At 39.2% G+C, this 11,398-nt stretch overlaps 1 protein-coding gene and 2 non-coding genes across 3 annotated transcripts; all 3 read right to left on the bottom strand.

The window, feature by feature from the left end:
- Positions 1–1,212: 1,212 nt before the first annotated feature.
- On the bottom strand, positions 1,213–1,791 carry LOC131350219 (eukaryotic translation initiation factor 4 gamma 1-like). The gene has a single exon (XM_058385419.1). The coding sequence runs from the start codon at positions 1,726–1,728 to the stop codon at positions 1,252–1,254; it is 477 nt and encodes a 158-aa protein (XP_058241402.1). The 5' UTR covers positions 1,729–1,791; the 3' UTR covers positions 1,213–1,251.
- Positions 1,792–6,220: 4,429 nt separating this feature from the next.
- Positions 6,221–6,292, bottom strand: trnae-uuc (transfer RNA glutamic acid (anticodon UUC)). The gene has a single exon. It is a non-coding gene; the product is annotated as a tRNA-Glu (tRNA).
- A 449-nt stretch (positions 6,293–6,741) lies between these two features.
- On the bottom strand, positions 6,742–6,813 carry trnah-gug (transfer RNA histidin (anticodon GUG)). Its single transcript has one exon. It is a non-coding gene; the product is annotated as a tRNA-His (tRNA).
- Between the last annotated feature and the right edge of the window lie 4,585 nt (positions 6,814–11,398).

Genomic DNA, 11,398 nt, shown 5'->3' with positions numbered 1-11,398 from the left:
GGCTTGAAAATGATGTAGTTGTGTATTTTGGTGTGATTTATACACATTGATTTGTCCATTATGACTCTTGGACGCTTTATTATGTCCATTTTATGATGAAACAGGAAAAGACTTTGGAAAATTATCTGTCATTTTCTGATCATGTTAAATATCAACCTCAACTAGACTGAAATATACAGGTAAGATATGCAACTAATTGTAACATGAACAGAGCAAGATATAAACTGATATCTACTGGTTTCCTGTCAGGGTTGTGGACTGTTTTCTGGCCACTAAAAGCCCCCACTGCCTTTTTGTTGGTGTCCAGTCTCTGTCATTATGTCTAATAGGTGTCTCCTGTGCTTTGTTTAGGTTTGTGTATTTAAGTCACATGCTTGATTCACAAGTAACGGATGAATAATTATTTCAAATAATGGCTCTATAATTAATCACTTGTTATAATAGTACTTCAAATCAGATCAAATAAATAAATAATACAATGCAGATATTATATTTCTCTGATCCACCAGTGTGTCTCCACATCCTTATTTGACAAGAAAAAAGGCCATGATATATTTACACCACACTGTCTGGGAGCCAAATGCTGTTGTGTATGTATAGATAGATGAACAGCTCTTGTGTATATATAGAATAAAGTGTAGGTTTTGACATGACCGATAAATGTGGACCGAGAGGCTGGGTGTGGCGACTCACCCCCACAAGGCAGTGGCACATGTTGGCATAAGTGACGGAAGTTGGGTTCAGAAATGGCTTTTTCGAAGATGAGGTCCACGACTCCTTTAAGTCTCTCCTCTGTGTCGATGGTCAGCTCCATGACCCGTTTCATGAGCTGCTGGAACATCTGTAACATCAGTTTATTCAAGATACTGTGCACTTTCTGGACGAGCTCCTGGGTCTTGACCATTTCCTGGTCATCTTCGTCGCTGTGGGACTTTTTCCATCGCCGGCTTCCAGGCTTTCTCAGCCTTGTCCAGTTGCATGTCATCATTCAGAGACACGCTGGTGGTGATCTTGTTTGGCTTTTAAGCTCACACTGCTTAGAGATGACAAAAACAATTGAAATGTTTATTTAAAACTGAAAGGCTGTGACTTGAATTAATGCACCAAATAAAGACTGATCAACCCTCAGATACTCAAGACTTTAATGTTGCAATTAATAAAGCTATCTGGTGTTTTAAAGTTCCCTTTGTGAGACTTACAGGTCCTCGACCTGCTCCAGGGCAATAAAAAGTGATACATTAGCCTGACGCTTCATACTGAGTAAAGCACTGTGCTCCTATAGAGCGTCATGTCACTAACTGTCATGTTTACCTTGTCCAGAACGACGCCGGGGATGTCCGGAAAACCCTCGGGTCTGTGCATGCTGGCACTGACGAAGCGTAAACGCAGCAGGAATTCCCGATTGTACTTCTTCCTCTCTTTTGGGTTACTAGGAGAGGCAGAGGGATGAGGCTCTGAAGGCTGGACCTCAACAGGAGCAGGCTCAGGAGTGTTGTTTGGCTCAGTCTCCATTGGGGGTGTGGTTTGTAGAGGGACAGGAGTCTCCACAATGTCACCCCCTGTAAGCGCCAGGTGGTCGGACAAGAAATCACCAAAACTGATGTTGGCTTTCTTTGCCTCCTCTTTCTCTTCTTCCATCAGGGGAATGAAGAAACTGACCGGTTCCCTGGGCTTTTTCTGGGATCGAGTCTGATGGAAGACACACAGGATCAATGTAATGTTCATCATAATGTATCAAAACAGAAATAAAGTAATATTACAGACAACACCACTAAAGCAGCTGGATTTGTTTCTTTTCTTCTGTGTAGTAGTATTTTTGTAGTACACTGAAATTGTCCAGCTCAGTATTCAGCTCTGAAGCAGGGGCAGTGTTCAGCTCCGCCTCCTTTGTGGGTGTGTTTTTTGGAGGTACAGGATCCCTCACAGTGATGCTGCATTCAGGCCTTTTAGGAGGTGTCGTCAGTAAAGATGACAGTTTAACTCCATAGAGCTCGGCCATCATGTCTCGATTGCAGTCATTAAGGTCCGTGTTTATAATCTGTAAGGAATTAGGATAAATGCTTGATTCATGAGCACAGAACATGACCGTGATAAAACCAGCCAGATGTCTGCTATTCTAGCAAAACTTTATTTGATTCATTACCAGTTTGCACTCCCTTTTCTGCAGAAAATGACCTTCATACTCAGCTGGAAAAAAAAAAACCCAGTCCCAACATGTAAGTAATAACACCTCAGGCCCTGTCCCGAATCAGAAAAAGTTCAGCCCTATACATAATAAATTTATATTTTACCAATGAAATATTTTTAATAATGATAATAAAAAATCCGTTACCACTCATGACACCAGCATTTCTGTCCTGAACTTCCACGGGACTGGCCATTTGACACGGCTGCATCTGCCGAAAAAAAGTGCACAGTTCAATTAAATACACAAACCTAAACAAAGCACAGGAGACACCTATTAGACATAATGACAGACTGGACACCAACAAAAAGGCAGTGGGGGCTTTTAGTGGCCAGAAAACAGTCCACAACCCTGACAGGAAACCAGTAGATATCAGTTTATATCTTGCTCTGTTCATGTTACAATTAGTTGCATATCTTACCTGTATATTTCAGTCTAGTTGTGTTGATATTTAACATGATCAGAAAATGACATGAGTTACATAGTCTTTTTCCTGTTTCATCATAAAATGTACATACTAAAGCGTCCAAAAGTCATGATGTACAAATCAATGTGTATAAATCACACCAAAATATGGATTTTAATTAAAACACTTAAGAGAAACATTATTTCAGACTTTTGGATAACAGCTGGATAGACTTTTATTTGATAATTATGTGCAGTATTGAGATTAAAATTTATACTTGATTTGGATTGGTCAGAAGGTGTTCAGCATGGACCTGATAGCAGTTCAGGTTTCAAATCAAATCTGTCTTTTTTAAGGATGTCCTCTTTCTGATTATATATATACAGTTATACAGAATATCCGGACAAACCGGTGACACTCGGAGGAAGTCCGATAAGTGCAACCAAAGGACAAGGCTTGATCTGTTTCTTTGTCACAGTGGAAAAACATTTAAAGATTTATAGCCAAAAAAAGTTATGGATCAAAATTCTGGGACCAAATTCATAATAATTGCTGGACAAGGGAATTACTTTTAGGAAAACGTGAGACGGCAGTAAGAGGACCACACAATAGTGCAGCTGGTCAGGCCGGGGAGCAAGAACCATCTTCAATACTGACCCAAGCTGGGACCCAATCACAGAGCCCGAAATGACTCTTAGAGATAAAATTTTGAACACACTGAAATAAATACAGAAATCTAGGCAAAACGTTCATCTTTACTGAGTTTAAATGACCAGCTAGAGAAATGAGGAGAGCTGACCAGAGAGCAAAATCATTCTGAGACTTTGTGAACTGTACCAGCTCTCCCAATTGTTCAGTATCAGTAACATTCATTCAGTCATAAGAGATTTCAAATAACAGGTTGTTGTTTACACATCTAGATGTAAATATCTGGAAATGAAATGTGAGAATTCTGGTCTATAGCCTTATATATTTTTTGGAACTTAAAGCCAAATTGTCTTCAAAGTATAAAAAACCATTTGAGTATTTTCAGAGGGGACTGTACAAATAGTCTTAATAAGTGAGCGAGTGTGTATCTCTGATAGAAACTACTATATATTAACTGTACCAAGTCAGTGTGTTTTATGAGTATTGTTCATTTCCATCAATCTAACCTAACACTAGCCTACAATCTCCACAGAAGGTTGATCTGAAAAAGAGACCTGTCTGGGAATTCCTCCACATCTAAGAGTACATCCCCTACCCTGACTCCATCGCCATCCCCAACTCCTAAGCCTCTAATTGGTGAAACCCTGTCTTCTGCTTCTTCCCAACCATGTTCTAAAAGTAGTGGTGGCTCCAGCAGTGGCAGCATCACTGATGAAGGTCAGTGCAAATAAAGATGATCAGACTTTATGGTGTGTAGGAATGTACTCTCATTCACACTATTGCAGTTATACAGTAGACATACTGATGACTAAAAATAATCAGAATGAGACGGTAATAGGAACAAATGAAAACATTTATTAAAGTAAACTATATAAACACTATACAACTATAAGTTTATTTACAACAATATTATTTGCAGCTACTATTTATACTAATTACTATTAGCAGTTATCTATATAGACAAGGATAGAGGGATAGATTGATAAGGGACGCTCTATGAGGGATGAGGGATATTAAAACTACTCCTTGGGTGTTGGGTTCACTGTACAGACCTGTAGGGAAGAAAAGAGTATACTTTAATATTAAGTTCATCAAAAATAAGAATGAAATTAATTTCTACTTACGTGTGGAGAGCTTAAGCAATGTATAGAAAAGAAGTGAGGGAAAAGAAATGGAAGAAAAGAGGAATTTGGTAGAAGGAAGGACATTGCTCAGAGCTTCCATGTCCAAGCGTTTTGGTTTCTTATGTTCACTAATCATTAAAATATTTAATACACTTACATTTTTGTTTTAAGGCGAGTCGTTTGGGTTGTAGTCTATACACTCCCAATAGCACATTCTGAATGTCCTTAAAATGCAATTTGAGAAAGGATAGCATTCTCACAAACGTCTCCACAGGCCAGCCATGTTAGACATGACGGATAAGATAAAAATATTACCAGATACGTTCTCAGTAGATTGTCCTCCTTTTCTCTCAGAAACAAGGGAAGGCCACAAAGTGCTGCAGATTTCCTGTGTGTCAGGATAGCAGTGGTCTAAAACACAAATAGGAAGCAGGAAAAACATGGACAAAGTAAATGGCTTTTACTACAGCTAACATTTGTAGTATGCAGTCATGTTTTTTAAAACCTCACAATTTGAAGTAAACTGATGTTGTTACCCGTTCATCAAGTCTGTCTAGGAGTATTTGAATTTCTCCTCCCAAGGCTCCACTTCTTGATCTATAGAGCTTGATCAATCGTGGTGCAAGTGAGTCCAAGTAACTAAGAAAGATCTGCCTGAGATCAACTCGAGTAACTCTGTAGAATTCTGCATATATCTGCAAAAAATAGAAATAGTTCAAATTCACTACCCTAATGTTATGTTTGGGGATGAAAACATGCACTAAAATAAACTGCTGTAAAAATATATCAGATGATTTTTTTTTTCAACTTTTGTTTGCATAAATCTGTTAATCAACCTCAGTTCTGATCAAAACTACTAAATGTTCAAAAACATCCAGGATTTTAACTCTTTAATTGCCAAGTTCATAAATGATGTCACTGATTTGGGGAAAAAACAATATATAAAGTGATTGTGGACTGGATATTTTTTTACTTTTTATCACAGTCTTGGACATGTCAAAGATTAGTAACAACATTAGCTTTGATGCATTTTTAGTTTTTTTTGCAGCATCAGATTAAATTTTTTCTCCCTAATTTACTGTTGGTGGCTGTTTTTGCCCCATAGACTTCCATTATAACCACATTTTTTGTCTGCACAGCCATGACACTATATAATCATGCATTCTTGATTGTTGCTGGTTTTCCCTGTTGGGAAGAGGTAAAATTTGTGATTTTTACTGTTGATGACCAAGTGGCACCATTAACCCTTTAGATAGGCCTGAGCAAAGAAAGCTTAGTTTCTGGCTTTTGTGTGTGTGTGTGTGTGTGTGTGTGTGAGAAAGTGAGAGAGACCACCCACCCTGGTGCAGAACACCATGGTCGTGAGTTATATTCCGAAATGGGGGAGGAATGTGATCCTCATCAGCACAAGGCACCGCGAAGCAGTGGTGACAATGTTCATAAATCTGATGCAGAGTAGATTTTTTACAGAAAAAATGGAAAAGTATATCGCTGAAGGATTTTAAGGTAGTTTCAAACTGGCTTTACCATCAAGAAAAGACAAGCATTTCATACACAGGCCATACATAGGTTTAGTCTGTACTTCTCACCATCCAAAGGCCACAGGTGCAGAAATACACTTTGTTTTTGTGTACTCCATGTAGTTGTGAGAGCTGAGGTACATATTTTGATTTTCTCAGACACATCAAGGTTAGTGTGCAAAGGTCTCTCTCTAACTTTCACACACACCCACATGATAACAACTACTGCTGAACAACAAAAGCTAGATTTCAGTTCACCACCAGGTTCCCGGCCATTATTAACTCAGCGATTTGGTGAACTCCTCGCCAGTTCTGCGGATAATCCAATAAAGTCACGTTCCCATACCGGGAGTCGAACCCGGGCCACCTGGGTGAAAACCAGGAATCCTGACCGCTAGACCATATGGGAGGGTTCCCCAGGAGAGTTGAGATCGGCGTTTTACTCGACCACCAAGCAGTTTGAGCTCCAGCGCGGTATCATCCAGAGCTTTGCATGGGAACCTTGCATTGCAGAGCACAAAATCGGCCAGCGCTGACCGAGCATTCAGCTACTCGAGCTGGCAATCCAGCGGAAGATCAGCTGCTAGACAGAGTGTGGGCTGGTGTTCCTGGTGCAGAAAGCCAGCATACCTCCTAGTACAGGACTCTCCGCATTTCAGGGATTGTGGGAGGTGTTACTCTGCCAGCAATTGGGCAGCTGGAGTCTGTGGCACACCTCTGGGCTCTTAAAAGGCAGCCGAGCCAGCCAGGAGTCGAACCTAGAATCTTAAGGGAGCGGGGTCCTACCTGCTTATGCTTTTCAAGTGACAAACGGCCAAAAGCCATGCCTAGCATTCAACGGTGATGTGGAAAAGCCAATGCCGTGACCCGGATTCGAACCGGGGTTTCTGCGACCACAACACAGAGTACTAACCACTATACGATCACAGCACCCCACACACCTGGGCCAGCAGGTAAAAGGAGCTGCTACATGTTGTGATATGGGTTCTGGCGCCCCTCTGGCCTGGTGCAGTGGCTTTTGATTTAGACATGATTGGAATAGTTGTAGTCTTTTTTGACACTATATCGAGAGACGAACAGATTCATACCCAAATGATACCTTCTGTGCTTTTTAAATAAAAAAAAACAAACAAATAAATTAAAAAATCCTGCAACCCGGATACACTACATGATTAGTTCTATTGACACTGGGACTGACACTCACAGACACCGAGAGAGAAAATAAGCCAAAAGAGAGTTCTCCTCAGTTCATCAAGAAGCTTAAGAACGATTTAAGTTGAAGAGGTCAATGGTACTGTGGCTTTGGTTATGTAACGTTTTGCGCAGTGAATCGAAATGAACACAACACCAACATGCTGCTGGCTGCAATCGGTGATCGTTTTCGGATTCCGTTGAGGAAGCGTTCCCGGCCGTTATTAACTGAGCGATTTGGTGAACTCCTCGCCAGTTCTGCGGGCAATCCAATAAAGTCACGTTTAACGGTAACATTATTAGCTAGATGGCATATTCTTCTGCTATGGAAACAAATTCTCCCTCCATCTTTTGATGACTGGCAGTAAGATGTTATGAGCTTCATTCATTTGGATAAAATTAGGTACACAATAAAGGGCAATACTGGCATATTTTCTGAAACTTGGGGCCATTAATTTTTTATTTTTTCTGATTATGTGAATTCTTCTTCTATAGTTGGTCAGTCTAATCATTAGGATGTCCTTATAATTGTGGCTTGATCAAGTATGTGCACTGTGTATACATAATTTATATTAATGTTTTGTTTGCTGATGTAAACGATTGTGATTATATTTAGTTAGTTATTTAGTTAGTTAGTCTCTAAACTCAGATTCAGTTTCTTCTGTACATATTTGACATAGACTATTTTTTGGTTTGTATAACTGTATATATATAATCAGAAAGAGGACATTCTTTAAAAAAGAGAGATTTGATTTGAAACCTGAACTGCTATCAGGTCCATGCTGAACACCTTCTGACCAATCCAAATCAAGTATAAATTTTAATCTCAATACTGCACATAATTATCAAATAAAAGTCTATCAGGCTGTTATGCAAAAGTCTGAAATAATGTTTCTCTTAAGTGTTTTAATTCAAATCCATATTTTGGTGTGATTTATACACATGGGTTTGTCCATTCTGATTTTTGGACGCTTTATTATGTCCATTTTATGATGAAACAGGAAAAGACTTTGAAAATCATCTGTCATTTTCTGATCATGTTAAATATCAACACAACTAGACTGAAATATACAGGTAAGATATGCAACTAATTGTAACATGAACAGAGCAAGATATAAACTGATATCTACTGGTTTCCTGTCAGGGTTGTGGACTGTTTTCTGCCCACTAGAGGCCCCCACTGCCTTTTTGTTGGTGTCCAGTCTCTGTCATTATGTCTAATAGGTGTCTCCTGTGCTTTGTTTAGGTTTGTGTATTTAAGTCACCCTTTTCCTCCACAAATACTTTGCTTAGTGTTTCCTGTACCTTGATTAAGTCTAGGTCAGCCGTGTGCTCTGTTTTATGGCCTTGTCCTTAAAAGACTTTGTGCATCTGGTATAGTTCTTTGTTTTGATTGATTGACAAGTGCTCTTTTGAATGCCTTATGGATTTATTTTGTGGACTAATTAGAATGACTTTTTGGAAGTATTGACTTTGTTTTTTGATTAGACTCCTGTGAACCTTTTGTATGCTTTTGGATTAACCTTGTGGATTTTGGGGATTTATTCTTTGGAACTACTGTCAAGTCTTTTGAGCTGACTTGTTGGAATTGTTTTGTGGATTATTTGACTTGCATTATTATCTAATTAAAGATAAGTAAACATTTCTCCAGAACTGTGATCTGGTTATCTGCATTTGTGTTCAGCCCCCTTTGATTGTGTTCAGGTTTTCTCACTAGTCCTGCCCTCAGTCGCTGCCATAAACTACTGTTCCTTCATTGGACCACTTTTGATAGATACTGACTACTGCAGACTGGGAACACGCCACAAGAGCTGCAGTTTTGGAGATGCTCTGATCCAGTCATATAGCCATCACAATTTGGTCCTTGTCCATACTGTAGGCTTGCCCATTTTTTCTGGTAAAAACCTATAAACTATAATGTGCTCACCATACAAATAGATGTATGATAATACTGGATTCAGGAAGCTTCTGCAGATGACAGCAGAGGAGTTTGATATCTTGCTGGGGATGGTTGGACCTCTCATAACCAAGCAGCACACACAAATGAGATGGGCAATATCCCCAAAAGAGCGTCTAGCTGTGACCATGCGGTTTTTGGCAACAGATGGGTCCGGCAGAACAATATTTGATTCAACAAGTATTACTTTTAAGTGTGTATTGCTATATTTTATTGTTACTTTATTTCTTGTGCAGGCAAAACGTTCAGTTCCCTCAGTTTCCAATACAGGGTTGGGGTAAGCACTATTTCTAACATAGTCATGGAGACCTGTGCTGCTCCTGTAGGTACTCACTGATTCACAACATTTACTCAAATGCTGTACTTAAAGGACACATTTAGTACATTGGTAAAAAATAACTTTTAGTAAAATTAGCTTAAAAATGAACATCTGTTTCAGTAAAATGCATCAGTTATTTGTGATGGTCTGTGAATTCCAGCCTACAGTGTCAATTTTACTATGAGGTTAGGACCATCAAATTTTTTGTTCCAATCATTTTGTAATGATTTCAATCTTCAACATGGCCTTACTCAATATTCCAGATATCAAGTTGATGATTTTACAGAATGTTCTTTACATTATGATTATTTTATGTACAAAACAGTCACCAATAAAATGACTTTATCTGGGTTTTCAGTCATGTATAACTTATAACTAAAAAGTAATTTTAATAAAAGTATACATATGTATAGTTTATAAATGATCTGAATGCATCTTCCACCACTGATTACCAGTAATGTACAAAAAACAGTAGTATGCTGTGATGATCAATATAGCTATAACGTCCCAGAGTATTTGTATTTTCAAGGTCACTGCTTTTTGTATTTTAATGTTTATTCTGTAATAGTCAATGAAGCCTTAAGTAATGAATCCATATTTGCAATGCTTCAGAAATGTTTTATTTTTATGCTCTGTGACAAAGAAATAATGTTCAAATCTGTTCTTCTGTTCTTTTGCTAGACCCACAACAGAGGCAGAATGGCGTAAAATAGCGCATGATTTTCAATCTAAATGGCAATTCCCACATTGCTTATTGCGCTTGATGGTAAACACATCCGTACACAGCCTCCAGTTAAAGGTGGCAGTCTTTACCATAATTACAAGTCCAGCTTCTCTGTAATAATGATGGCTGTTGTGGATGCCAATTACAAGTTCGTCTACGCCAGTGTGTATTTTGTAGAAGAAGGAAAAGTGTCTTTCTTAAAGCATGGTGCTTGTTATTGATGTTAGCCTTTTATGCATAGAATACTATGTATATACTGTATCTTCAGACTATACAACTTGGGTGTACTTTGAAAGCATTGAGACAGGTGTCCATGACTGTTAGAAATAGTGCTTACCCCAACCCTGTATTGGAAACTGAGGGAACTGAACGTTTCACCTGCACAAGACATAAAGTAACTAAAATATACAGTGAGGGGAAAATTATTTGATCCCCTGCCGATTTTGTACGTTTCCCCACTGACAAAGAAATGATCAGTCTGTAATTTTAATGGTAGGTGTATTTGAACAGTGAGAGGCGGAATAACAAGAAAAAAATCCAGAAAAATGCATTTCAGAAAAGTTCTACATTGATTTGCATTTTAATGAGTGAAATAAGTATTTGATCCCCTATCAATCAGAAAGATTTCTGGCTCCCAGGTGTCTTTTATACAGGTAAGGAGCTGAGATTACAGTAGGAGCACTCTCGGGGAGTGCTCTTAATCTCAGCTTGTTAACTGTATGAAAGACACCTGTCCACAGAAGGAAGCAATCAATCAGATTCCAAACTCTCCATCATGGTCAAGACCAAAGAGCTGTCCATGGATGTCAGGGACAAGATTGTAGACCTACACAAGGCTGGAATGAGATACAAGACCATTGCCAAGCAGCTTGGTGAGAAGGTGACAACAGTTGGTGCGATTATTCCCAAATGGAAGAAACACAAAAGGACTGTCAATCTTCCTCTGGGGCTCCATGCAACATCTCACCTCATGGAGTTTTTCAATGATCCTGAGAACAGCGAGGAATCAGCCCAAAATTACACTGGAGGATTTTGTCATGATCTCAAGGCAGCTGGGACCATAGTCACCAAGAAAACAATTGGTAACACATTATGCCGTGAAAGACTGAAATCCAGTAGCGCCCGCAAGGTCCCCCTGCTAAAGAAAGCACATGTACAGGCTCATCTGAAGTTTGCCAGTGAACATCTGAATGATTCAGAGGTCATGTGGTCAAATGAGACCAAAATCCAGCTCTTTGGCATCAACTCAACTCGCTGTGTTTGGAGGAGGAGGAATGCTGCCTATGACTCCAAGAAGACCATCCCCACTGTCAAACATGGAGGT

The sequence above is a fragment of the Hemibagrus wyckioides genome, unplaced genomic scaffold, assembly GCF_019097595.1.
Source record: "Hemibagrus wyckioides isolate EC202008001 unplaced genomic scaffold, SWU_Hwy_1.0 Contig28, whole genome shotgun sequence".
NCBI classification, from domain to species: domain Eukaryota; kingdom Metazoa; phylum Chordata; class Actinopteri; order Siluriformes; family Bagridae; genus Hemibagrus; species Hemibagrus wyckioides.
The sequence above is the reverse complement of the archived record's forward strand: the minus strand, read 5'-3'. Positions and strand labels throughout refer to the sequence as shown.

Bases quoted from the DNA above. Each gene is read 5' to 3' on its own strand.
- LOC131350219 (XM_058385419.1), bottom strand. From the start codon at position 1,728: ATGATGAACATTACATTGATCCTGTGTGTCTTCCATCAGACTCGATCC.